General features: G+C 47.6%; 2 protein-coding genes across 3 annotated transcripts in view; both read right to left on the bottom strand.

Moving 5' to 3' along the window:
• The window catches only part of Ano7 (anoctamin 7), a 28,706-nt gene extending 27,176 nt beyond the window's left edge, over positions 1-1,530 (bottom strand). Inside the window, exon 1 of the mRNA XM_051190831.1 lies at positions 1,418-1,530. Coding sequence (XP_051046788.1) covers positions 1,418-1,525 — 108 coding nt within the window. The 5' untranslated portion in view covers positions 1,526-1,530. The remainder of the gene's footprint in view (positions 1-1,417) is intronic.
• An 8,122-nt stretch (positions 1,531-9,652) lies between these two features.
• Ppp1r7 (protein phosphatase 1 regulatory subunit 7) lies at positions 9,653-27,436 on the bottom strand. Of its 2 annotated transcripts, XM_051190829.1 has the most exons (10): positions 27,280-27,436; positions 24,587-24,715; positions 20,786-20,841; positions 20,200-20,265; positions 19,627-19,757; positions 18,658-18,820; positions 16,961-17,077; positions 16,285-16,389; positions 12,802-12,888; positions 9,653-10,965 (listed from the first exon to the last, which is right to left on the bottom strand). In XM_051190829.1, exons 1-10 carry the CDS (start codon positions 27,329-27,331, stop codon positions 10,789-10,791), a joined length of 1,083 nt encoding a protein of 360 aa, XP_051046786.1. In that variant the 5' UTR covers positions 27,332-27,436; the 3' UTR covers positions 9,653-10,788. The 2 variants fall into 2 exon arrangements, with proteins under 2 accessions (XP_051046786.1, XP_051046787.1); XM_051190830.1 differs by lacking the exons at positions 9,653-10,965; positions 12,802-12,888 and adding an exon at positions 15,849-15,944.
• Between the last annotated feature and the right edge of the window lie 381 nt (positions 27,437-27,817).

Raw genomic sequence — 27,817 nt, 5'->3', positions numbered from 1 at the left:
TCTGGCCTTGCCCCTGACCACCCTGCTAGCAGAGGGGCATGAGGAGAAAAGCTGGGAGATGCAGGGCAGAACTAGAAGAGTGGGCTAGCGTCTAGCCTTCACCATCCTCATCCTCCCCACTGGCCTCCATCAGGCCTGGGACAAGGATAATGTTGGCAAAAACCATAGTCAGGCCTGTGCTGACCCGGAAGGGAAGCCACGCTGCCCCCAGTGCGGCCTTGAGGACAGGTCAGAGCAATCAGAGGGTAGAACCCTCGTCTCCTTACATTCTTTCTCCCTCTGGAGAACAAGGCTCTGTGTCCTCCCCTTTGGGGACATCAGTTCGTGGTACAGAGGGATCATAGAAAGGGGAACATATATTTACCCTCAGATTACTGGGGCAGCCCTAGGGAAGGACCAGGGCCTCCTCTGTGGCATCAAAGACTGGGACTCATTGGGATGTCAGTGGCCTTCCCAACAGAAAGAGACCTAAAGATGGACTAGGGTAAGAAGGCCAGAAAATGGCACCCAGGACTCTGTCCTTCCATAGGAGCCGAGGGCTTTGTTCAGGAGACCAATGCCTATGCCTTCGTTGCAAAGAAGCCGCTCAGCTGAGGCTAAAGGAAGCTGTGTAGACGAAGATGCGCTCCCTCTGGGGCTACTCACCTTTGTAGAAGGCCTCTTCCTGTCCCTTGGGGACTAACCCTTATCCCAAGCCTAACGCTGTTCCCTACGCTAACCTCCAGGTAGCCCCAGGCACACGCTTAACCTTGACCACCTTCCCTCCCACTACCCCCTGCCCACCCAGCTGGGACGCGACCCTGACTGCAGTGCTCTCCCTCCTAGCAGGGGTGGGCTCCCTTCATGGGTGGCTTTGCTGACAACAAGAAACTAGGTCACACACACTTTTCATTTCCAGAAGAGAAAGTGCGGAAGCAGTAAAACGTCCAGGGCGTGGTCACTGCGCCTTTGATGCCTGCCTTCTGGTGTTTGCAGGCCCTGGAGTGCATCAGAATTCATGGGCGACTCCCCATACTCCCCATCCTTCACATCCACAAAAACCAGTTTCCTCCCTTTCACAGTGGTTCTGGCAGAGAAGGACCAGACCCCGGACCTTGGTCCTTCCTATCTTTGCCTCCTCTCCCTTCCCTGAGCCTCTTTATCTAATAAGATCTCTGCTTGGCCCTCCAAGTTTGAGAGAGGTGAGTGGTGACCTGCTTGTGTGTCAAGGAGGCATCTGTCCCCTTGTCATTCAGGGTTGGGGGCATCTGGATGCTGTATCACTTTTCAAGGGCTCTAGGACAAAGGCAAGAGTACAGGTCCTGACTGGGATGGGAGACCTCCCAAATCAGACAGCACACAGGCGCCCCACGGCCCGGAGTCTAGGGAGGGGGAGGGGCGCTTCCATGCTTGCCACTACCCCTGGAGTTGAGGGTACCTCTGGGGCATGCGTTGTGCTTCCGTACGAGGACCCACTCCCTGATTCCAGGGAGGCCATGTCGATCAGCACAGCGTTGTCGTCTTCCCGGGCTGACTTCCGCAGCATCTCGCTCCTGCACCACATCGAGGCCAGGGGAGCCACAGAGAATGGAGTGGTTAGGAGACACCCGTGACACCAGTGAGAGCCAGCCCGACACTGTGGCAGAGCCTGCAGCAAACCTATTTTACAGGCGAGGAGACTGGCTCATAGAAGTGGGCAAGGGGCTCTGCCAGGGCCAGACAGCATTGTCCTAATGTGGGCACGTGAGGATCCCCACACCCTGGGACACTAGCTGCAGTGTAGCATCCATCCACCCACCCACCCATCCATTCATTCGCCCAGTAGTGTAAAGCAATGTCACAGCATGAGGTTGTCATGCAGACCCCCCCTTCCTCCCCTATAGAGGGCATCTGGACCAGTAAGAGGAGACAATGCCCAATGTCTTTTAAGGCCATTTACCTTCGAAGTAATTCTGGAGAACTTGCTGCCAGGACCCCAGTCTCCCCTAGTAGGACAATCCCTTAGGGAGTCCTATGGGGTCTCCATGCAGCCTGTGACCTGTGGCCCGGCAAGAAGGTAGGTAGGAGCAGGGCTGTTGTTCAGGTGGGCAGAACCAAGGGACTTCAGGAAGGGGAAAGGATTGTTCTCATTCCAATTCCCTATTTTAGATACACTGCCTGGAAGAGCAGACATCAGCCCAAACCTGCTCCTGCCAGGACTCTGTTATAATGTGGGGACCCTAGGAGTGAGTGAGAGCCACAGGGTGCTCTTGGAGCAAAGGCTCTGAAGTTTATGTCACCTGATGGGTGGGACAGGGAATGAGGACAAAGGAGTCCCCAACCAAAGAGTCCACAGGCGTCCTGTTACGAGCAGGTGGAATGCTAACTCCTTGTAGCACAGCATCCTATTCAAATTCACGTTGAACACTTGTCCCTGCTAATCTCTAGGGCTTGGAGCAGACACTGTGCCAGGCCTCTGGGTCCCAAGAGTAAGCCCCAACACTGCCTCTCACAGTTCAGAGTGTGGAACCTCAGTGCTGGCTCAGTTTTCTGGGGTCCATCTCCCCTCTGCTGTCCCCACGGCCCAAGTATCCGGCGGGAGGTCACCCAGCCTACCTGGTACAGTGGCTTCCAGAGGAGACAGCCTGCCCATCAGCACAAGCCTGGTCTCAGCAGGAGCAAAATCAGGGCCAGCTGTATTCCTAGGGCCCGCCTGAGCTGTGACAGCCACTCACCTGCTCTTGCCTCACAGAGTAAAATGGCTGGAGAGAGGTTCTCAGTGCAGCTGGCCACTGGGAGGTCTATCGTGGCTCTGGGCAGGATCTGCCTTTGTTTAAAAAGAGGGTGTGGGGCTCTGAGCCTGCAAACACTGTCAGCCCAGTTTTCCTAGTGCCTTCACACACCCTACATGCAAATTCGATGGGCCTCTGGCACCTTATTTGCTTAGAGATTCCAGTGGCAGCAGGCCTGTATGCCATAAGGGAAGTTCAGAGATGGTAGATAAGGAGCAGCCACAGGTGTCCCCTGTCAGGCAGCCCTGTTTATGTGGGGGTGAAGTGAGGCTTCACAGGGGTCCAAAGCACTAAGAAGGGTAAGGGCTTTGGACTGTGAGCTTAGACACTATCGTGTGTGCATGCAGATAGGAACACAGTTTGCGTTTTCTTCCACAATGTCACATTTTATTGACAACAAATCCACAAGGTTCAGCATCTTCAATGGCAGCAATTTGCCAGATACTTCTGCTTTCCTTGACAGTCCTGGCTGAGGCAAACATGGATTCTTTTATTCTAATCTTACTCGCAAATGATGCACTACATATCACACAGTCAATATATCTCTACATACGTATTCATGTAGATTGTGGAATGGCTGCAAAGGGTTAAAAGATGCAAAGACTTTCAGAGTTTCCAACAGGCCGGAGAAGCCAAAGCTGGGAAGCTGTCAGGGACAGGAGCCTCTGATAATGAGCTAAAGGGAGAAGAGGTGGCTATGAGTCAGGACACTGTAGGTCACAGGTTTGACGGTGACGTGGGAGGGCTGAGTGAGCTGCAGAGGCAAAAGGGCGAGACTGGTCCAGGCTAAGGGACAGGCTGAAGGATGGAGGCAGAGGGAGAACAGGGTGATGGGGAGGCTGGACTAGAGAAGGCTGCATCAGCAGTGGAAACAGACAACCTGAAGCCTCTGGGACAGGCAGTTCTCTGCCTGTTAGTCAGTCCTTGATACATGCTGGGTAGTCAGAAGACAGGTCCTTGGGGGCTGTTGCTAGATGCTAATTTCTATATGGAGTTCAGATGAAGGACTTACACACTTTCCTTGGCCTGATGTGCCAGTAAATTCTTGGACCTGATTTTCCCCATAAAATTTTTAAAAAAGGTTTATTTGTTATGTATACAGTGTCTGCCTGCATGTATGCCTTCAGGCCAGAGGAGGGCACCACATCTCATTACGGATGGCTCTGAGCCACCATGTGGTTGCTGGGAATTGAACTCAGGACCTCTCGAAGAACAGTCAGTGCTTTTAACTGCTGGGCCATCCCTCTAGCCCCCTGTCCTGATATGATTTTAATATGCCTCATGCCCCTACAGTTCCAACCCACCATGGTAAATTGCAGAATAGTACCCTTTCTACTCCCAGAAGTAGTCATTAGTCTGTGCCATGTGGATGGGGTCGGACAGATGCTGTGTAGTCTCCTTCCATCCTCCATCTGGGGTACAAAGCTGCTTGTAAATGGAGCCTCTCAGGAGTAGGCAGTGTGAAAAGCCACTCTGCTATACAATATGGAGTAACTTAGGGCAAGTGCAACCTGACTTCAACAGGCGCGTACACCTGCTCCGGACCTCCTGGGAAAGGGCTTGCTAAATGGAGTTGCCCCAGATTCTCTCCTCCTTGGTTTTGATCTGTCAATGAGCCACTCCCGTCTCCTTGCTTCTCCGTGCAAACAGGAAGAGTCCTCTGCTCCCTTCTAAGATCCCTCCAAAGGCCTCAGACTCGTGTCTCCAAACTGTCTCAGCTTGCCACCTCCCAGGAAGCCTCCATTCTGGGACCTGTGATGTACCCTTGAATAGCAGGTAAAACTCCGGTGGGCAGCAGGCCCTGGATACCCCCAGGGAGACAGGCCCAGAGATGCGATCAGGCCTCATAGGAAGCAGGAGAGCACATGGGCAGGACAAAGGGGGGGGGGCCAGGAAGGTGAGGGTGAGGATGCGGCTGGCTCTCAGCAAGTCCCAGAAGGCACCTGCAGCGATACAACGTGATTGTCCCCAGACCCCACCACGCCCAGCCTGCTGCAACCCTACTCTTTGTCTGGTTGGTCAATAGCAGAGAACCATCACAGAGAAAAAACCTCCAAGGACTCTTCAACTGCAAACATCTGCGCTTCTGTTGGTTTTTCTTTGAGACAGAGTCCCCCTGCGTAGTCGTGGCTGTCCTGGAACTCACTCTGTAACCCAGGTCAGCTTCTAACTCAGAGACCCACCTGCCTCTGCCCCATGAATGCTGGGGTTAAAGGCGTGCAGCACTATGCCCAGTTATTTCTGTTGATTTGCTTTTGAGACACTATCTAGCCATGTAGCCCAGGGTGGTCCCAGACTGTGGGCAATCATCCTGCTTCAGCCTGTGGGGTGATGGGAACAGAGGCATACACCACGGTGCTGGCTCCGGTCTATGGCTTTTGGCAGCAATCAGAGCGTGCCACTGAAGTCACGTCACACTACCGCAGTGGGAGGGCAGGAAACCCTGTGGGACGTCTGCATGTAAAACACCCAAAAGGATTCTTAACCCTGGGCTTAGAGTTTTAATTTAAAACTTACACTCATTTACACAAGAGCCTGTGTATGTGTGTGTGTGTGTGCATGCTCATGAACGCATATCATCATGCATGTGAAAGGCAACGTGTATGAGTCACCTGCCACCACATGCGTGCGTTTCCAGGGATTGAACTCAGGTGCCAGGTTTAACCCACTAAGTCATTCCACCGGCTCCCATGGGTTAGTTTTCCGTGTGTATGCTACACAATCCTACATGAAAGAACTAGTCAGTACAGATGTCTTTTAGATCTCAGGGGCTAGGGAGAGCTAAGCCCCTAATCACTGACACCAGCCTGACTTGGCTCTAACTTTTTCTTTTGGCTTATGTGACATCTCTAAGTCCATAACAGGGGCTGGAGAGGTGGCCAGGTGGTTAGAGGCACTTGCTGCTTTTGCAGAGGGCCAGTGTTAAATTCTTAGCACCCATAGGACATCTCACAACTCAGTTCTAGAGGATCCAATGCTCTGGATTCCAAGGGCAATGTAGTACACTTAGATGGAGGAAAAGCATTCATGCACATTAAAGAAAAAATCCATTCCATAACTAGAGAGTGAGCCCCTACCCAGTCCTTCCCAAAAAGCTAGGTATCCATGGAGGGTAGGAGAGGTGATTGTGATGTCTGGGTAGGTTGGACAAAGGGCACTGGCATGCTTCCTTTCTAACTGGGCTGGAGTCCTAGCAAACTGGGTCACAGGCTCCCACACCTAACCCTGGGGGTTCCCTATACATCTCCAGTCTGCTGCCCCCAGACTGGATGTCTTGCAGGCCACATCTCACAAACTGGGTGTTATACCTACCACACACTTGGTCTGGCACGTGCCTAGGGTACCTCTTCCCTTACTAAAACACCCTTCCCAGTCTTGGTGCCCAGGGCCAGAGAGAGGGTAACAGCGCAGAGGCCGTACATCAGCCCTAACCCTCTTTCTCCCACCTGGCAGGAGGCAGGTCCCTGGCTGCCCCTCAGTCCCATGCCCCATGCTGGTCGAGATGAAGCTGCAGGGTTGGGAGTATTGAGACACTGCCTTAGGAGGGTGCAGACAGGGGTGAACACGGACTCTCTCACAGGAACAGGGCCAAGACCTTCCACCCTCTGGTTGGGGAACGATGCATGAGAGGGACTGGGGGAGAAGAGGTCATTCCTGGGGGGCCTAGTGAGGAGAGAGCTTACCGTGGGCCCAGGCCCCAGCAGAGGCCTCCAAGTGAGCTGGATTCTCAGGAGAACAACCCTGAAGGGACATAGTACTCAGTCTAACCACAGACAGAAGTAAATCTTGTTCAATAGTCAGACATGCTTGACTAGACATCAACAGAGTGATAGCCTAGAAGCAGTTGTGAAGAAATAAAAGGGTTCACTTTTATATAGTGCATTTCCTAAGGCTATTGCCTAGCTGCCATATTAAAACACACAAAGGGTCAGGCGGTGATGGCGCACGCCTTTAATCCCAGCACTCAGGAGGCAGAGGCAGGCAGACCTTTCTGAGAGCAGAGTCAGCCTGGTCTACAGAGTGAGTTTCAGGACAGCCAGGGCTACACAGAGAAACCCTGCCTTGAAAAACCAATACCAAACCAAACCAAACCAAAAACCCCACAAAGGACACATCACATACCCCAGTACTGGAGATATTAATCTAAGTGTCACTAGACTAAGGTCAAGGTGTTACCAGGCCTCATTCTATGCTGAGGTCTGGGAGCAGCACTTTCCAGTTCTGAGGGAAATGCTGATTTATGGATTCTCCTTCATCTTCATAGTCATCCTTGCATCCAACAATCCATTTTCTAGTCACACTTCCCTACAGTGTCTTGGAGTTTTACACTTAATCCAAACCACATCCTCCTCTCCCACTATATCAGGTCTCAGAGGTTAGGGCCTAGATGTCTGAGGGTTCAAGTTGGCTTCACTTTTGTGGGCAGCACTGGACAGGGCCTTAAGTCTCTGTATGCACCTCTCACTATTTCAGCAAGGAAAAGCCTGTAAGAGTGGAGCTCAGAGAAGTAAGAACTTAGATGCTGTAGGACCGCTGCAGGCCCAGGATGCTGTGAGCTCCATGATTTCATCAAGAGACGAGTTTATTCCTTACACCCTACCTTTGAGTTTATCAGTCCCTGCTCACAAGCATTCTGAGCTGTAATCAAGAATGGTTTTGCTAAGGTGAGGTTTGTTTTATTATTTTGTGGTGATGGTCATCAAACCCAAGGGCTCCCACATGCTAGGCAAGCACTTTGCCACTGAGCTGCAACCCCTAGCTAATGAATGTCTTTCACTGCTCTTCGTTATTAGGAGGTATGTTTGCTATGCATCTGAAGGAAATTCCCAGTTTTCTGACTTTATTTTTATAAAAAAAAAATTATACTCCTGTGTGTGCAAGTCAGAGGACAATCACAGGAGTTGGTTCTCTCATCCTATCATGTGGAGTCAAAGACAGAATCCAAGTCATCAGGATTGGTGGCCAGTGCCTGACTTGTGTACTGTCCTGTAAGTACTCTATATACTAAATCATGATGTCTTGCACACAGGTGACTGACTTTCAACTTTACCGTTTTGAATGTGGCTACTGGTGGAAGGTGAAACTTCACCAGAGGCTTACACATTTGAATATTTGGTTCCCAGTTGGTGGTGCTATTAGGGAAGGTTGTGGAATACAGAACCTAGCTAGAAAGAAGCTGGTCACTGAGAGGTAACCCTGGTTGGGTCTTTGCCTCCTGGCTGTAGACGTCAGTTCCCACAGCTGCTGTGGGAACCTCCTTCCACTGAACCATGAGTCACACTTTTCTTTATGCTGTTTCTGCAAGATGGTCTATCACAGTGACAATAAAAAAATAAGTGTGTCACCCAATGGGGGAAGAATCCTTACCCTAACTCCCCAACTCCTGGCAATGGAACCAGGGCCTTGCAAATTTTAAGTATACACACTACTGCAGAGCTAAGTCTAACATAACAGTATCGCAATCTTAGTCAAAAGCCATGCTCAGTTTTTTACATGGGGATGAGAATTTGAACTCAAGTTTGCAGAGCAAGCTTTCTCACCCATTGGCTTTTCTCCACAGCTCAAGTCTATCAGATTCTCTAATCTCTAAGACATCTTTTTATTTATAAAGGAATACATATGTTACATTTAGAAATACAGAGCCAATGAAATGGTTCAACAGGTAAATGCTTGCTGCACAAGCCCGATAACCTGAGTTCAATTCCCAGAACTCACATAAAGATGGGAGGAGAGAACCAACTCTGCAAAATCTGTTCTTTGAGGCTCACATATGTGTCCACACATTGGCATCATGCATATAATAATAATAACAACAACAACAACAACAACAACAACACTTTTCCTTGAAAAAACAAAAAAACCCAAAAAACTCCAGGAATATATACAGCTGAGTCTTTATAACATTAAGATAACTGCACTAAACGGCGATTTATATAAACTCTGTTTTTGCTTCCTTTCCAACAGGGTCTCCTATATGCTGGGCAGGCATTCTATTCTTAAGCTATACTCCCAGGTTCCTTATTACTTTGTATTTTGAGATAGGGTTTCATTAGGTTGCCTAGGCTGGTCTCAATTTCATTCTGTAGCCAGCCAAGGCATGCCTTAAACTTCTAACCCTTCCCCCATCAGCTTCCTAAGTAGCTGGGATTACAGACCTGTACCTCAGGCCCAGTCCTGTCTACTCTTAAATCATCCTTGCATTCCTGAGATAAAACCTTGATCGAGAAGCAGTATTTTTTGACTTGCTGATCTTTTACTTAAGACTTTCGCATTTATATTCCTATGTAAAAGCAGTAGTTTCTTTTTCATGTTACATTTGTCCATATTTTTAGCAGGGGCATTCTCAACATAAACTGAACTTCCAGTTCTACTCTGGAGATTCTCTCTGGGACCTAGAACTGTTTTAAGGAATACTTTTTTTGTTGTTGTTGTTTTATTTTTGAGACAGGGTTTCTCTGTGTAGCTTTGGATGTCCTGGACTGACTCTGTAGACCAGGCTGGCCTTAAACTCACAGAGACTCTCCCGCCTCTGCCTCTGGACTGCTGGGATTAAGTGTGTGCCACCACTGCTTGCTTCAGGAGTAAGTTTCTTTGGAGACATGCCCCCATCCACTCCATGTAACTGTTAAGATTCTCCTGCAGCTGCATCCTCGAGATGGTGGTGAGCTTTGGTGCCTGCTGGCCCCACCCCCATTACCTTTCTCTACAATCTGAGGAATCAGGTGCCTGTGTGGGGCTCCAGTGAGTGACTGCTGTAGAGACACCTACATTTCAGTCCTTCTGTGTCCAAAAATGTTTCACACACTCCCAGGGCTATGGCACAGTGTTCTCTGGGCCGCATGCCTCTCCACCCACCCTCTCTTGCTAAGAGCTTGCTTCTTGACAGGGAGATGCCGCACAGATTCAGATCATACAGTTTATTTGGTGAGAATAGAATCAGGAAATGGATGTTAAATCCCATGTAAGCATTCTTACATTACAGACTCCTGGGCAGTTGGCCAACTGGATAGTGTGGACACGTGGGCACATGCTTCACAGCTCAAGGCAGGTTATCCCCTGATACTGAGCGAAGTCTACAGCAGTGCCTTCTGTGATGCTGGAAATGGGAAGCTTCCTATTAGATGTGGCCCCGGAACAGATGAAGTGTGAGCACAATGAAGAGATAAAATAAATTTATCGGACTTAGAGATGAACAGTAACTGTTGCACGTGACAGTCGGGGGCCCCATCTTAGTGTAGAACGAGAGTCCTGGAAGCTGAGGGGCCTTTGGTGACCATGCTCAGTCCTTATTTTGTGAAAGAGGAGATCTGAGGCTCCCAGGGATGACGATGCCCTTGCAGTATCGTAGTCATGCCCCAGAGGTTTGCTCAGAGAAATTTCATCTAAGTAAGGCCAGGGGATCATGGGAGACCATGTGACTAGTGGCCAGAGCTTAGTTACATATGTTTATGAGAATCACTGGGCTCAACACAGCTGGGAGTATGGAGTGAGGCTCTCCTTGTCTCAGCTCTCAGCTAGTGGAAACAGGTCTTACAGCCCAGTGTGCTCAGCCATCACTCATGATGGGGAGGCTCGGAGGGTTACGGCATCTGAGATCGGACCCTCTTGAGGCAATTGTTTTTAAAATATAATTTTTTTCTTCCTAGAACTGGTTGGAAAGAATATCAAATGTGCTGCTGTGGGTCATGACTGCTTAAACTCCGCAGACAGATCTGAGGGCCTGCTGGGGCAGCCCAGAGTGCCCCCCAGACTAAGGACAAGACAGACAGGGAGAACAAATGACTGTAACATGTCCTGAATTCTCTCCATGGCTACAATAACTGTCACCAATTCACCAGGAAGACCGCGTGGCAAGATTTAATAGTGTTGGCATCTCCAGATGGTGTGCGGCATCACAGGCCAGCTACCACCAATGCCGTATTATTGCCATTGGGTTGTGACTGTTGGTATAGTGACGACTTCAGGAGCAATAGGTAGATTAAAAACCGTGGCTGGGAAGTCCTCTCAAGGACAGGGACCAGGTGAGGAGCACGAGGACTTAGAACCTGACATATGTGGCATCAATCTGCCGCACAGAGGGTAGGGCCAGCATGACCTTCCGCCGGTACTGCGGGTCCTTCTGCAGGGGGTTGCGCTCCAGGTACACAGTCTCCAGGTTCCTGGCGCCCTTCAGCTCATCAAGGTCACTCCAGCTCTCCAGGAGATTGTCATTCATCTGAAGAAAGACACGAGGAAAAAGCCTTGAGAGATCAGCTCTATGTACCGGGATCCCCAAATATGAGACAGTGGTCGGTCATTAGTATACTCCACAGCACTGGCTCTCAGCCATCCCAAATACAGTTCCTCATGTTGTGGTGAACCCCCCAGCCATTACATTGTTTTGTTGCTACTCTATAACTTTAATTTTGTTGTTATGAATCATAATGTAAGTATTTTTGGAGACAGGCTTGCCAAAGGGGTCACAAACCACAGGCTGAGAACCACTGCTTTATAGCCCCCCCCCCCCCTTTCCAATCCCTCGTAGATCATTCCATCTGCCCTTAGCACTTCCTGGCTGCCTTTTAGCAGCACTGTGAAAAGCTCTACCTGTTCACACACAAACTATGTTCATTAAGAAGAGCTGAGGCATTGCTGGCTGCACCCCTTCTGGCCCTCAGCAGGTATGAAGCTGACTTGGCTACTCTTCCTACATACCTGCTCTTACCAATTGCTGCCAAGACTGAGATGGCCCCAACTGTAATGCAGCTGGCCAGAGGTTGCTCTACTCCAAGCATGACTCTTACGTCACCTTTGTGGTTCATTTCTGAGGATGTCTCCGTGGCTAGCTCCTGGATGCAAAGGCCACCAATGGCTGACCAACACTGCCAACACCAGATGAGGAACACCAAACCTCACTGTGGGCTGGGGTCTAAGCCTGCAGCAGAGTGCCCTCCCTTCTCAAATGTGCCCTCAAGATGAGACTAAACCGGTTGACTTCTACATTGTCCAACAGATGCATGTGTTTTTACAATGGGATCAAATTTTGAGACAAAGCTACCTTGGGTAAGAATTTACAGTACCAGGTTAAACTGTCCAAACCCATTTTCCAGTCTAAGTGCTGAGGCAGAGGCTTGCAAAGAGCACCTTTAGCAAAATAGTTACCTAGATATGGGCCAAGGTATGTTAGCAAATGTTTCATAAATAGCTTATTCTATAAGACAGAGGAAAACCATGATTAGTTGAATGTGCTACTTTCTATGATGTGTGAAAGCCCAGCTGAGCTGAATGAGCAAATACCAGGTTCAGGGAGAAACTCTGCCTCAAATAAACAGGCATAGGAAAAAAGACAGGGAAACACAGGCATCCATCCATACATGTAAGTATTGGAAAGACAGATAAACACAAACAAATACATAAATCTCTATAAAAACAGAGGTAGCTAATCAATGAGCTTAACAGCAGACTGGGTATTGCAGAAGGGAAAACAATATCTTGAAGACAGAGCAACAGAAATCATATAAACTGAGGCTCAGCCAGAGAAAAGCCTGAAGACAGGAGGGATAGACAAACAGCAGATGTGCTATGATCTAATTACCACAGGACTAACACACGCGGTTCCAGAACAAAGTAAGCTGGGAGGGACTGCAAAAATTTTAGAGGGAAAGAAATTTTGTTCTGTGTTTCACAAAAACTATAAATTTACATATAAGAGCTCAGCTGGGCATAGTGGCTCATGCCTTTAATCAGAGCACTCGGCAGGTGGATCTCTGTGATCTACAGACGAGTCTAGAACAGTCAGGGCTACAGAGAACTTATCTCAAAATAAATACATAAATAAGACTGTTGTATATCTATAATAGTGTACTAAAAAATATGAGGGTTGGGATGGTGAGATGCTCAGTGGGTAAAAACACATGCAACCAGCTTGAGTTTGACCCCCAGAGCACATGCACAGCTCACTGAGCATCAAGGCTTCGAGGACTAGCAGACTTGCATTCATTCACATGTTTTACTCAACAGGATCCATTGAGCCAAAGAGACAGATACCAATCCCACTAAGTTTAAAACTTACCCAGAATTCTTGTAGTTCTGTTAGATGGCTGATATTTTCAATCTTTTTTATCCTGTTTGATGCAATGTCCAACATTGTGAGTTTGTTCTAAAATAAGAAAATAGTTTTTTTTCTGGATTACTAAAGTTCAGTAGCAGCAAGCAACCACACACAACAGTGTGAGGCTGAGCTAAAGGCTGCACGTGAGCCACACTCTCTGCCTTTGGTCAGCTTAGATAGAGCCAGAGCTGACACCACCTACCTATTTCCTATGGCTTCGACAGCTGGGCCCGATTCGGTGTTTTTGCTCAAAACCTCATGAAGCTCTCTCTCACTATTCCTGAAATTTGTGTCGGTCTGAAGGCCCCATAACTAGAGGGGCCCGGTGAGACCCTTGCTCCTAGTTCTTGTGGACTGGGAAGAGCAGTGACCCTGTGCTTACAAGGAATGAGAATCATTGCAGCTTGTCTTTAGTGCTTACCGTGAGGAAATACAGTGCCAAATTTCTCTACAGTGGGTTTCCTCTCTTCAGTGAGGCTGAGGAGCTTGAGGCTGGTTGAGGATACGACACTCCAGCCACACAGTGAAGGTGTGAGGAGCAACAGAGGCCTTCTTGTCACGGACAAAGCAATCAAGGGCAATGCAAGAAGGCCTAGGTACTGAAGGGCTAATGTTGGGGCCTGCTAGGACTTAGGAATGATGGCAATGGAGCCAAGTAGAACCATAGCAGCTTAGGATAGCGTACCAAGTATCCTACAGGTTAAAGCATTGTGGATCTCCCCTCCCCCCAAGACAGGGTTTCTTTGTGTAGCCCTGGATGTCTCTGTAGCTCTGTAGCCTAGACTGGCTTTGATCTCACAGAGATTCTCCTGCCTCTGATTAAAGGTGTGGACCACCACCACTCGGCTCACAGCATTGTTTTATGATGTGCCCTAAATGTGCATGTCAGATGCTTCCTGAAACACATCATTTCAGCTTGGGTAATTGTTTTGAAGTTCATAGTTTCAAAATTCAATAGAATAATTTTATGGTGAAAATTAAGCCTACCGTAGCTTATAGTGCTTGCCTGTATATTTTAAAAAGCCACTGGGACATTTTCCTAGACTCTATGGGAATCTTGCAGCCGGCTAGAAGTGATAACAGTCCTTCCCTCCTCCGCCCTAAAGACCTCTCAGCACTTTAGACTCAGAGTCCCTGTTTTCCTGCATTCCTGATGTCTTGATCCCAAATCTTTCCAAGTTTTGATGGAAATTAAGAAAGAAAACAATTTCATAGTCAGTAGCTTTTGATTAAAAAAACATTACAGCTGTGGCTTCCCAGTCCCTTGAAGGTTCCACAGTACATCCTACCTGCCTCCGCATCACAAGCATCGGCACACCTGTTAGAAGCACTGAGTCCAGATGTACACAGCTATGAGAGTACCAAGTAACAATTCATGGGGCTTCAGAGTCAACAGGCCATAAGACAACTGTACGTAGGAAGGGACTGTAGTGCTAACCTGAGGACACGGCAGGCTGGGACAGAACAAGCCCACCATGGAAACCTTCCCCAGCATTTTGTGACGTCCCCTTCCCCAGCACTTTGTGACGTCCCCGTGGTGTTCACACTGTGTATAAAACTGTAAACTAGCAAAGCAGCAGTGGTCTGAAACCCACTGTAGATCTGAGTCAGCAGGGAGGCGTGCTGGCTCCCAGGACTGCTCCCTAGCCTTTCTGATCTGAGGTCCAGTTTTGTGTGTGAGGAGGATTTGAGTGCTCATTCAAACGCAAGCAAGAATTTTTAAATTAAAAATCAAAACAAAACAAAAAAAAAAAAAAAAAAAACCAACAACAGGTTGGGGTGTGCAGCTTATAGACATCACAGGTCATGGCTTTCCACAATAAAGTAACACCCAGGTCAAGAGCCAGAGCAAGCATTCTTGGTTAATGAAGGGAAAAGCTCAGGGCACAGAAGAGACAAATCCATCAGACGGTGCCACGGGTGTTGAAGAGAGAGCATCTGCCAGTGGGGATGAGACAGGGCAGGTGCATTTGGAAAGAGACACTTCCCCCCTCACCATGAAAATAAATTCCTGATTTAAGAGATAAAACTTGGGAGAACATTAGGTAAATATTTTATCATTAGTTGAAATAAAATCTGAAAGACTGTCATATTTGACCACAGTAAATTTTTGATGACAGTGACTGCTAACACAGTTTTTCCTTGGTTTTAGAGGCACAAGAATGACTCCACACTCATACGTCCACGAGGGAACTACAAAGCAGACAGCCCAGCCGAGCTATTGTCCCAGTGGGGACTGCTACCCTGAGGGGCGGGAACGATGGTGTCAGTGTGTGCACCCACCCAGTCCCATGGCTTCCTGCAGTCCCCGTGCTCCAGCTGCCTCCATCTCTCCCTTTAACTATCACCCTGTACTACAGAACGTCACATGCTGGTTTTCATTGTATGTGCATGTTTGAGACAGGGGCTCACACTGCCTAGGCTAGCTTTGAACTCATGATCTAGTCAATGCTGGCCTTGAACTTCTGATTCTCTTGCTTTCACCACTCATGTGATTGTGGGTGTGTGCTACCACACCTGGCTTCACATGCTAACTAAATCCTTAATTTGATTGCAGTGTTAGAGGAAGGTTACCAAACTTCCAATAGGCAAATTTTAGCTTTCCTGAAAATTCTTATACAAGTGATGAACTAAAACTCAGAACACTGGTTTTTCTCCAGAATCTCACTGATGGTAGCCAGGTCCTGGGCTGGGGCATAAAGGGCAAAGGAACCTGTGATAAGATTTATAGAATGATGTTTCCAAGAATTAAAAACCTGACCTAATCTTGCTACATTAGCTGGCAATTTAACAAAACCAACCAACCAACCAACCAACCAACCAACCAACCAACCAACCAAATAAACAAAAAACATTACCCCAAAACAAAACAACCCCAGTAAAATTGAACAAGAAAAAATATTTTATTTGTTTTGGGTAATGCTTAGAGGAAAAACAAGTGAGGCTAAAGGCAACTGCATGAGAGGCTTTTCCTGAATGGGAAGCTGGGGGTGGGAGGGAGGAGACCTTCAGTGCTCTGGACTTCAGGAGAGGGGGCGGGGGAGCAAGAGCCACACTCTTCCTTTTAAGCAGGAGAGCTGGGCTCACCCTGTAGCCTTTGTACCCTGAGGCAGGGCATCGAGTTCAGTGGCCAGAGAAATGGGAAAAACAGAGCTGATGATTCTTGTGTTAGTCACCTGTGTGATTTTTCAAATCACCCAAAGGCCTAGGGGACATCACAGATATGATGTACAGAGAGCTGCCCTAGGAGGGTGTCTGTCTGTGACACCTGTGTTGAAAACCCATAGGCAGCCATACGGCAGGCTGGCCCTGACTCGCCCTTAGCTTACATCCTGTAGGCAGTGTGTTCACCCAAGGCCAGGCCTGGAAGGCAGTGGATGCCAGCATCCACCCCTTCCTCTCCACCTCCCTTTATTTCCCTCAGACAGACCAATGGGCTCTTACGTTATTCTCCAGGCCCTCGATAACCTCGATACCATTGTGGCTGAGATATAGTTCACGAAGGTTCACCAAACTCTGCAGACCCTCAATCTTTGTTAGCCGGTTGCTCTGTAGAGGAGAATCAAAAAGTATCAGCCTTGGAGCTGAGGAAATGCTTCAGTGGTTAAAACTTCTTCCATTCAAGCTTGAGGACCCTAGTTTAGACTTCTGGAGCCCACATAAATGTCAGGTGATCTCCAGAGTAAAATGGCCAGCAAAACTAGCCATAGCAGTTAGCTCTGGGTTTGACTAAGACACTCACTCTATGAATAAGGTGGAAAAGTGATCAAGGGTGACTCCCAACTTTAATCTAATCTGGGGTCTCCTCAAGTACACACACGTGCACGAATACATACATATTCATACCACACAGAGGAAAATAGTAAAAGAAAAAGAGCAGTTAGCTACCCAGAAGGTGAGAAATACAATGGCTTTAGAAATGAAGTTTCCCATTTACACTGAATTGTATAAATTAGAATGTATGTGTATGTACTTGTGGATTCTGGGTTCTGATGCTTCCACCGTCTACTGATTATGAAACAGTGCCGATCACGGACATACTAAGGGAATAAGAACAGGTTTGGTGTGGTGGGTCTGGCCCTGTGGGAATGAGAAGCAGAGAGCTGGTCAGGTCCAGTACCTGCATACTGAGGACTGTCAGGTTGGTAAGTGCATCCAGGTTCTGAAGTTTTGTAATTTTGTTTTTCCCCAGAAACAAACTTTCCAGGTTGGTTAACGTGTCGATATTTTCAATTGCCTGTCAAACAGATGAAATATCAAGTAAAGAATCTAGACCACAAGACAACACAGTCTCAGACTTCAGCTCTGTGATGTTTGGAGTCTGGGAATTTTCCAACAAACTCTCTCTCTATCTGGTTTCTTGAGACAAGTTTTTCTGTGCAGTCCTGGCTGTCCTGGAATTCATTTTATAGTCCAGGCTGGCCTCCAGCTCAGAGGTTCACCTGCTTCTGCCTCCCAAAGTGTATACTTTCAGAGCACTGGGATTATTTGAAAACACATAAGAGCTAGCCAATTTTTTCGGCCTAATGTGGCACTTCATTATACACAGCTTTTGAGACTATGCATTTCAATGAGCCTAGGCCTCTGCAGAAATGAAGATACTGGGAACTTTGATCTCAGAAGCCCACAAGAGATGCCCCATGGCTGTTTCCACTCCCGTCTTGCTTTTCCTTGCTGCATCATATCTACTTAGCCCTAGCTTTGTGCCCTTAAGGCACTTGAAGAACCACAAAGTGTGGTACAGAACTTCCAAACACCAAGTGGGGGGTGCTTCAAACACGGAGTGGCAGACATAGGAATGTAAATACCTCAGCCACTAATCAAGGAGAGTGAGGACAGGCAGAGCACAATGACACAGAATGTCAACATTGGGCTCATATAGTGTCATGATGACAAAGCCCTTGCTTGTGTCCATGGGGAAGCCTCCCTCCTCTACCTGGCAGATTCCTTTCCAATATTAGAACCGATATGACCCTCTGAGGTTCCCATCTGTCAGACACAATGCAATTTCCCGGGTGTTATGAGTCAATGATAAAAACTTGGCTTTTCTGGGTATGATAGTATATGCCTTTAATCCCAGTACTGGGAGATCTCTGTGAGTTCCAGGCCAGTCTGGACTACATAGGGAGTGAGACCCTATCTCAAAAGACTTAGTTTTGTTTCTATGGAACACTGTATCACTCTCATTTTCATTCTGACTGATGTTTTCAAGGTCAGATGGACTTAGAACAGCAAACTAAATAAATCCTCCCAAGAGGACATGTTTAGGGGATGAAAGGACAACCAGAGCGAGTGCATGAGGCTGACCTAGGCACTTAGTGTGTTTGTTACAGTTGTGTAGCTTGGTCCTCTTATGGGACTCCTAACAGTAGGAACAGGGGCTGTCTCTCTCTCTTTTGTTGGCTTTTGGGACCCTATTCATCATACTGGGTAGCCTTGCCCAGCCTTAACACATGGGGAGGTACTAAGTCTTTTTGTAGCTTGTTATGCCATGTTTTATTCATACTCATAGGAGACATGACCTTTCCTGGATAAGGATGGAAGAGGAGGGGACTGGGAGGTGGGGGAGGGGACTGGGAGGTGGGGGTAGGGAATGGGAGAGAGGGACTGGGAGGGGAGGATGGAGTGGGGAGGCTGTGCCTGGGACATAAAATAGATGACTAACAAAACAAAACAAAAAAAAAAACAAACAAAAAACTGGTTTCTAGTTAACAGTTTTTCTTAACTGTTTTCCTGTGTCCTCTAAACAATATGAACCTAAGAAAGCCTTGGTTGAGCACATACCTTATGAGGACCACTGTATCCACTGGTACTTACCCGGATGCGGTTCGAGCCCAGCTCCAGCATCTGCAGTTGATGTAAGGTACCTATGTTCTCAATTTTATTGATCTTATTGTTGACCAAGAAGAGTTTTTTCAGCCTTGTCAGTTTGTCAATCCCTTCAATGTTCCTCAGCAGATTAAAAGAAATATCTAGAATCCTAGGAAGAAGCAAAAATATTTCTTGAAGGAACACAAGACTGCATAGGATTTGCAGTCACTAGGAGGTGGATCTGACCATGGTCCCACTGCCCAATGACTGGCTCACACTGGAGCTGTCCCATGGGACCATGGAGTTGCCTGGCACTTGGAAAGCAGTAAAGGCAAGCTGCAGGCTACGAACACTGTCTCCTAAGGGCCCTACTTAGAGCCCTTACACTCTTAACCCAAGTTTCATTTATGCCTGTGTCCATGGAAGAACCTAATACCAAACTCAACCTGAGCAATGTTAGACTAAAACTGAAACATAAAATCAAAACAGCTGGGCAGGATATCACATGTCTGTAAGGTCAGTACTGGAGAGGTGGAGGCATGAAGCTCACGATTCAAGATCATCTTTGACTACAGAGAATTCAGCTCAGCCTTGGCTACATCAGACATGTTCTCAAAACAAAACAAAACAAAAACAAAAGCCAGCACCAACAAAGGAATAAAGACCAGATAAGGCTATGGCCAGGTAAGGCTGATCCATCCCTTTAGTCAGAAATGTGGCTGACTTTTATTTTTAAAAAGGGGGATTATGGATTAAAGCTCCTATCTTCCTAGTTCTGACATCATTACTGAATGGAACGTAGCCAGAAGCCTAGTTCCAGCCTTTAATGCTAATGGCAGCATGTATGAAGCTTTGCTCCTCTTAAGAGTCCTAGCATTGGCAGCTCTCCAGGACTACAGACAGGCAGTGGGTAGGAAGGTTCTAGGGAACCTGGCCACCCAACCCATCCCATCTCCGCTGGGTCTTCCTACTCACTCCAATTCTGTCAGTGCCTCCAGATTCTCGATCTTCTTGATCTGATTATCATAGAGATCCAGTTCTCGAAGACTCTGCAGTTCCTCCAGGTTCTCAATGCATTTAATTAAGTTTTGACGGAGGCAGAGTGACTGGAGGGCAGGAAGAGAATGGCATTGGCAAAGGAAAACACAGGGCCACCCTCCAGGGCTATTTTAGGCTGATCTTCAAGGGGCAGGTGAGTGGGTAGGAGGCTGGGATTATCCTCCTCTACTCAAGAACAAGCACAGGCCCAAAGGGAAGCCTGGAAGACCTCATACTGAGCACACCTGTTTGGGGAGGGAGGCACTGAGCGTAAGTAAGTCAAGTTCTAGCAGCTGGAGGAACCTTTACTGGGCTCCTTTTTGAGAAGCAAACTTAACTGCAGTGAGTTAGGACAGGAGACTGCAAGTGCTCCCCAGGGCAGCAAGCATCAGAGCCAGGCAGGCTTGGGCTCCCCAGCTACAGGAAGACACCCGTCCCAACAAGGATTGTACATATTCTCCAAGTTAATGTTACCAAGTCACCTTGTGTACAGGGACAGATCCCTCTCACCTTCACTTTCTTCAGCACCTCAAAGCCTTCGATCTTTCCAATTCGATAGTGATTCAGATCAACATCCTGAAACACAGAGGAATCTTGCTCAGTTCATTAGAGTTCCCAGAGACCTGGCTGGGAGCTGCTTAGGAGTATGCCAGCGGGGAGGCTGGGGAGGGAAGGGATGGGCTTCGAGGCTAAGCAGACCCACTTGTGATTGGCAGGTCCATATTCTTCGGTTTAGTTATGATTTATGTTGGTTAATTTTATGTAAAACTGACCCAGTGGCCAGTCTAAATTCAATTCCCTAGCAACTGGACACCCACACCCACACACACCTTTTCCAAAATTGGGGGTGTGACTACTGGACTCATGCAACATGAATCAACAGCATTTCATTTGCCACACAGTTCTTACTGGCTAAATAGAAATAGATTTCAACTGCTGGTATTAAAAAATAGTAAAAATACAGGAAACCAAACCAATCAAAAGAGGCTTGGGTATCTCTCTAGTCACTGATCTGTCACCTTTAAAAAAGGTGAGCTGACGGTTAGGGTCATCTGTAACCATGTCCTCTGAGGCTGAGTCAAGCAGGCAGCATTACCTCTGCATCTCGGTCTAGGCTGATGGTTTCCATATCCACTGCCAGCTCATGTTCCTCTAAAAACAAAAGGGAGGGGGGGGAGAACAAATCTGTTAATAAGAATCAGTGGCCACAGGTTTTAGTAGAGTTGCCACTCTGCCCCAGGGCTAGAGACGTTTGATACAGGGGATACTGAAGATGAGAAGGGTCTTTAATGTCTACCTGTGCCCCCGAACCTCCCAAGAAGCCAAAGGCAGCTTGAGGCTCTCGGTGAAGGAAGAGGAAGGCAGCTGCCTGAGTCTTGGTGAACCTAGTGAAGCCTAGGTACTGCTTCGAAGCACGTCCCCACTATGGCTGTCACCTTGGAATCCCTGGAGCTTGTGCTGCCAGAAGCCCATCCACCCGTGTATTCTTTCCCTTCTGTTTGTGGCAATAAATTGGGCCACATGAATACAGCTCACGCTGGGCATATTACATGTTGTGGGATGTGCCTTTTACTGCTTTGGAAAGTAGCCCAGCATCTACAGATGCTTCTCTGACAGAGAGGGAAACAAAATGAAGCAGAGCTCAACAGACAGGATCAAAGAGCTTCTGTGAATAATTTAAGCGTACTTCTCAACTGGAAGCCTGATGAACTACTTCCAGCAGAGAAGCCCATTTGGATGCCATAAGACTATCCATCCACCATGGAGAGCCAGATATTAACTGCTTCCTGCTGCAGTGGAGAGCCCCATTTTCATTTCATCATAACCTGATTAAATATGATGCTGAAAGACACACAGAAATGCAAATACATATGCACACATCCCCCAAACACTCCAGATTAACAGCATTTCCCTCTACCACCAGAGTGTCACCCACTTTTCCCAGTGGTCTTACAATTTTTCCTCCTTAGTTTGTACCAACTGGTATCCAAATAAAGCTATCTGTTTTGACTGAATTCCTGCCACACTGCCTTTCTTTAGACAATGTTTCATTCTGTAGCTCAGGCTGGCCTTGAACTTTTCAAAATGCTTATTTTATGTGCATGGGTGCTTTGTCTACATGTATGCCTGCCCACCACTTGAAAGGCCAGTGGAGGGTCTCCTGCAACTAGAGTTACAAGTAGGTGCTGGGAACTGAACCCAGTGCTCTTAACCACTAAGCCATCTCTTCAGCCCCGCCTTTTTAATACTACTGCTTCTGATCCATCAATGCTGGGATAACACCTAGGTTCATGGTTTCATAGATGGTGCTTCTCTTAAGACACTTTTTATCTTGATACTTTCTGTAGGGAAGAAACAGATTGTTCTGTCCCAGAATACTCTCTCTCTCCTTTATTTCTTTTAACTTCTTATCACTCACTACTATTTTTCTTAGCCTCCTTTTCCTGTTTCTTTTCCTTAGGGCAAACATGCACTTGCTTCTACAGTGGAGCTGGTTTACACATTCTTGACCTCAGCCCATGTCTGGCTCCTCCAAATATTAGCAGACTACGTGCTGGTCAGTCCGTTTCTTCACTGGAGGCCTTAGAGAGAAGCATGTGTGTGCAGGGGACCAGCTTAACAAAGAACTGGACATACATGGCTGACTGGCCCTACGTCACTGACTTTCCATGATGTTTTTCTACAACAATTAACAGTTCCCAACTAAAATATGTTGTTTACCCATAATTTATAGGATACAAACCAATCTGGTATTAAGTAAAAGGAAATGGACAAACAAGAAGACGTTACAAGAGTCCCCTTATCCTCCAAAGATAGCAGTAATTCACTGTCCCTGAGCTTAGGAAGTTGTGACAGGAAGGCACTATAACTAAGGCAGGCAGGCCAGCTGCTGGTGTCTAAGCCAGACACTGTGAGACTAAAAGCAAACACAACTGGCAGTAGCACGGGCCAGCAGGTAGAACTGGGCCCATCCTAGGCTTCTTAAGATCTGTGACACAGCCCAAGTTTTCTGTCTATTACAACATCCAGCATGGGTTGTTCCTGTCACTACTTGAAACAACAGCTTAATCTGGAATAAAGTTACCAACTGGAACAAATTTCTGAACGTATCATAGTTGTAATTTCTAAATTAGGGGTCTAGGGACACAGCTCAGCTGCAGCCTTACAGGGCAGGTATGAGGAGGCCCTGGGTTCAATCTCCAATACTGAAGGAAAAAAAGGGGGAGGGTGGTTCTGGGAGACAGGTTAGTCAGTGAAGGGTTTGTGCAAGCATAGGAACAACACCTGAGCCTGTCTTCAGGCATCTATATGCACACATACATACCTGTACACACATACGTTTCACAAACGTGAACATACACACACACACAATTTTGGAAAAATAGAAAGGTAATAATTGACATGTTTGAATACGTCTTGTTGCAACTTAGGTAAATGTTAAGTGTGAGTGAGCGGTCCCAGTTTCTTTAAGGAGGAGAAATACATATTCCCAGAGAATTACTTTAAGTTCTAGCAAGAGCATGGACTTCAAGCAAGCTGGGCTCTAGCCCAACTAGCCTGCCTTGGAGTAGGGATCTCTGGCTAGCATGGGACTTAAACTCTCCCCACCTATCACACATTAGAGCCCTCTTACAGCGAGTTACCCATCACAGTAACACAGCTAGCCAGGAACTGAAGCTCAGGACCATGCCACTCTAACTTCCGAGTCTTCCAGGTAGCCTAATACTTCAGCAGCACAGATCTCAGCCCTTCTGTAACTAAGTCAAATGATGACAGCGCCCATTTGCTTCATCCACCCACATCACCTCCAGAATATCAGCTCTGAAGTTCCAAGCTAACTGTGGTGGGTACTTTTGTGGTAATCTCCTTTTGCCTTAAAATTTGGTTACCATAGTTACCAATCATCTTTGCTGGCACACAGTGCACAATGCTATTTTTAAAAAGTAGCTATGTTTTTACAAATTTATTTTTATAAAGGTAATGCATAATTATGAATACCTGAAAAATCCATACAAATCTGGAAAGTGGAAGAGGCAGCTTCCTTTCAAGCCTGCTGTTAAAAGAAATCCTCAGCAATGCTAATGTGTTTTCTTTTTAAGCAGGTACAACTAGATACTCATGCTGTTTAACTAAAAATCATATTGCAAGATACATGCTATGTAGAAACTCCCCCTCCCCCAACAATTCAGCTGGGACATTTTTTTGTGGTTATATGGCTTCTGTTATTCTTTTCCATGTAAATTGATTTACTGAGCAAGTAGGCCGTTACTGAAGAGGGTATAAAACCACCATAGGAAACTGTTTAGTTCCCAGTGGAGTAATTTTCCTAACATCTGTGCTTGTGACAGGTGAGTCCCAGGCCTATATAAATGTCCAGGTGGTTGTAGGCACAGGAGCACACACCCTTAATTCTAGCATTCAAGAGACAGGCAGATCTCTAGTTTGAGGACAGCCTGGGTTACATAATGAGATCCTGCCTCAAAAACGAAATGTTGAGGTTGGATCAGAATTGGTTTCTCATCACTGTGGTAGGATACAGAAGCATGGCAGTTAACTACCACACTCTTCAAATGTTCTATTCTGAGTAAAGGATTAAAAAGAAATCATCATTTTCTGTTTCTGCTCTAGCTGACACGCTAGTGCCAATACCATCAGTTGTAGTGGTATCCCTTCAGCAGAAGTGGATCTACTGTATCCATAAATGTAAACCAGCTAGTTGATGAGGCAGCACCCAGAGAGCAGGCTGCCCTCTGCCAGCATGCCCAGCTGCCCAATCTACTGGGACCTCTGAAGAACATAACTACTCGCACAAGGAGAAATCATGTCAAAGAAGCAGCAGTCTTCATCAGCACACTTTCCCCTGTACGGTGAGTTCTAGGTTATCTATGCCCAGTACCTTGTGGGTCCTCCGCCACCCGTTCCACTCCATCCTTCAGGCTCTGCTCGCTGAGGTCTGTCACGATGCCACCGCCATGCTTCTTCCCTTCCTCATCACCCGATTCTTCAGATTCAACCCGTCTGTCAACTGAACCCATACACATCCGTGAGAACTCATATCCGCTCCATTGGACAATTTGAGGGACACAGAACAGATAACACAAGTTGTAAGTCAGCAAGCCTTCTTTCTCAGATAGTTGAATTCAGTTGATACCTGAATGTCTTTTGTCCCGGCACTATTTAAGATAGAGAGACAGGAACCGGGGGGCCGCATGGGCACAATTAACATGCTGTCTTTCCCCTTCAAGAGCTTGTAAAGAACTGCCAAGTGCTCTGAAAGCCCCTGGATCATTAGTGATCAGGACTACTAATGGAACCACTAAGTGAAGCACTTTCCAGGTGGCTCTCACATCTGACCTCATGTCCACCACAAGAGGGGACCACGGCCAACCTTCTGCCACGCATCTTCATTGATGTTCCACTATCCATTTGGCCAAAGCAAAACTGGTTCAAATTACAGGCCCACATTCTGAGAGAAATCAAGTCTAGCTAAATCAGACTGGGCAGGGAGGAGCTCCAATGAAAACAAGAATGTGTCAAAAGTGCCAGACGACCCAGGAAAACTGCTGGTGTGAAAAGATCACAGGATAGAGTGTCACCAATGCAAAGCTTTTTGGAGTAAATAAACGGGCTTTGAATTATGAAGAAAGCAACAATGAAATATGGCTTTGATAAATGATCTTCCTAAACCTTAGTACTCCTATCTGTAGAAGAGTTACTGGAGTACCTCCCTGCCATCAGGACCAAATGAGAAAGGGCTCAAAAGTGGCTCATGTGTATGACATGTAGAATGTATGCATTCCCAAGAGGCACAGGATTAGGGAAACTAGGTTCTGTGTTTTGGTCTACATTGCCCCCAGGAGGAGCTGGAAGACAGACGGGCCAGTTGGTGCAACCTGTGTCTCTATCCTCAGGGCAGCAGAAAGGTTCTAGAGCCTGGGATAGCGTGCAAAAAGGTGACTGTGTGGCCTTTGGTACAATGGGCTAGCAAGAAGACAAAATCTATCAAGAGGAGGGAGGTATTGGCTATAATAGAAAAGGTGACAAAACACAGAGCTCATTGAGCATGGTGGCACATTCCTTTAATTTCAGCACTCTAGCAGACTGATATGGATGGATATCTAAGAGTTCTAGGTCAGCCTGGTCTACAGAAAGCTCCAGGCCAGCCAAAGCTACATAGTGAGACCCTATCTTAAACAAACAAACACCCAAAGCCAAACCAACCCTACCCCCCCCCCCAACCCACTCCCAAAAGACACCAGGCTATTGAAATTTAAGTGTCAGCTGGCAATGACATGTGTGGGCGTGGAAGAGAGAAATGCCTGGCTTTTGTATTTGCCCTTTACTGAGAAACAGAGGAAGGAGGGGGAGGAAGGTACTGGAGGAGGGAAGGAGGATAGGAAGAAGCAGTCCCTTACTTAGAAAAGATTCAAAGGTAAAATAAAATCAACAAAACAAAACCAACCTGGCATGACTCCCTTTAAGACTCTCCAAAACCTTTTCTAGGAAGCCTTGCCAACTCTTCCCAACCCCATCTCATATGACTGTTAATTTAGGTCAAACCCTTTTCCATACTCCTTTGCCTCTGACTGGGTTTCCTTTCTCTGGAATGGTACTGGTCCTCCCCACCTGTCTCCAGTCTGGATGTCATCTAGTGATCCTTCAAGGCCCAACTTAGGGCAGCATCACCGCTCTCAAACCCCCTGGACTTTTCTTCCACAGCCATGCCCCTTGCTCTGCAACCCTCTTCACTAGCAAAAGCGACTGCGTAACTGCCCTTTCACAAGTAACACTTGCTAAAAAACAGGAGCCTTTAAAAGGCATTTAAGGGTTCAGATTTGCCTGATGCTACTACAATGGGTAGAGGAGTGTGTCTATATATAGGCACATACACACACACACACACACACATATATATATATATATATATACACACACACACACACACGCAACGATTATGTATCAACACAACTGTGTACAAAAACATGCACATGTGAATATATATACATATATATGTATATGTATATGATGACACAATTCAACAGTGAAAAAAAGGAAGAAAGTTGAATTTAGTCCTTTCAGGACTCTGAATGTCTAGAAAACAAGACAACGCCTTGTAAACTCAATTTCCGGACCTCCTTGTTACACATCGCTCTGCCACAACCTATTCGCTTCCAGAGCAGACTCTTCCCATCCATGCCGCGTGAACAAACTATGGACTTGGCAGGTCTACACGCCTGAAACCTCAGTTTCCCAGTGAGCTGACAGAGGACAGTCCCCCTGCCCCCTCGCCTGTCAATCTCGGAGCTTTAAGATTGGGTTCCCATAGCCGCGGCTTCCTCATCCGTCTCCCTTTCCCGGACGAGCTCGCGCCACGTTATTCCTGGGGCTCTGGTCCTTCCTGGCCGCAGCCGCCCTCGGGCCGGGGCTCCCAGACTCCTAGCCTTCCCCCGCCCCGTCCAGCCCAGTTGGCAACTGTCAGAAATCCGTGGCTGTGGCCGGAGGCTGGAGGCCGAGCTCCGATCCGGCAAGAGGCCGTGCCAGCCCAGCCCCCAGCTCGCCGCTCCCCGGTCGCCCGCAGGGGCCGCTCACCCTCCATCATCTCCTGCGACTGTTGCTGCCCCGCGCCGCGCTCCGCCGCCATATTGGCTGCTCTTCCCCTTTCCGGAATCTGTCGCCTCGGTCCATGGGCCAATCAGGACTCCCGGTCCTGTCAGCCAGCCAATGAAAGAGAGCATAGAAGCGCGAGCTGACACGCTTGCGTGGACGCAGGGCTTCATGGGAGTTGTAGTTTCTGCAGGCCCCGGCCCCACCTGAGCTAGGTGTTTGAGGAGTGGAGTCTAGGCGAGCGCGGTGAAAGCTGACTTCCCGGCAAGGCATCAGGCAGCATGGCAGACACTTCAAGCTTGCGGGTTCGCCCATGTTGCCGTGCGGACTCCGGAGGTGCGGAGGTACCGTGGCCAGGAGAGCTGTACAGGCCACAGGTGAAAAAGATTAGACTTGCATCCCCGACCTCGGGAGCCTCGCTGATTCGTGTCAGCACGGCGGGCCGGTGGGCTAGGGAGACCGCTTAGTTCCGCGCCTGCGCGCTGACTTACTGGCGCCACGGGTCGCTTTTCGCGGATGCTCG

This window comes from Phodopus roborovskii, unplaced genomic scaffold (assembly GCF_943737965.1).
Source record: "Phodopus roborovskii unplaced genomic scaffold, PHOROB, whole genome shotgun sequence".
Lineage (NCBI taxonomy): Eukaryota > Metazoa > Chordata > Mammalia > Rodentia > Cricetidae > Phodopus > Phodopus roborovskii.
The sequence above is the reverse complement of the archived record's forward strand: the minus strand, read 5'-3'. Positions and strand labels throughout refer to the sequence as shown.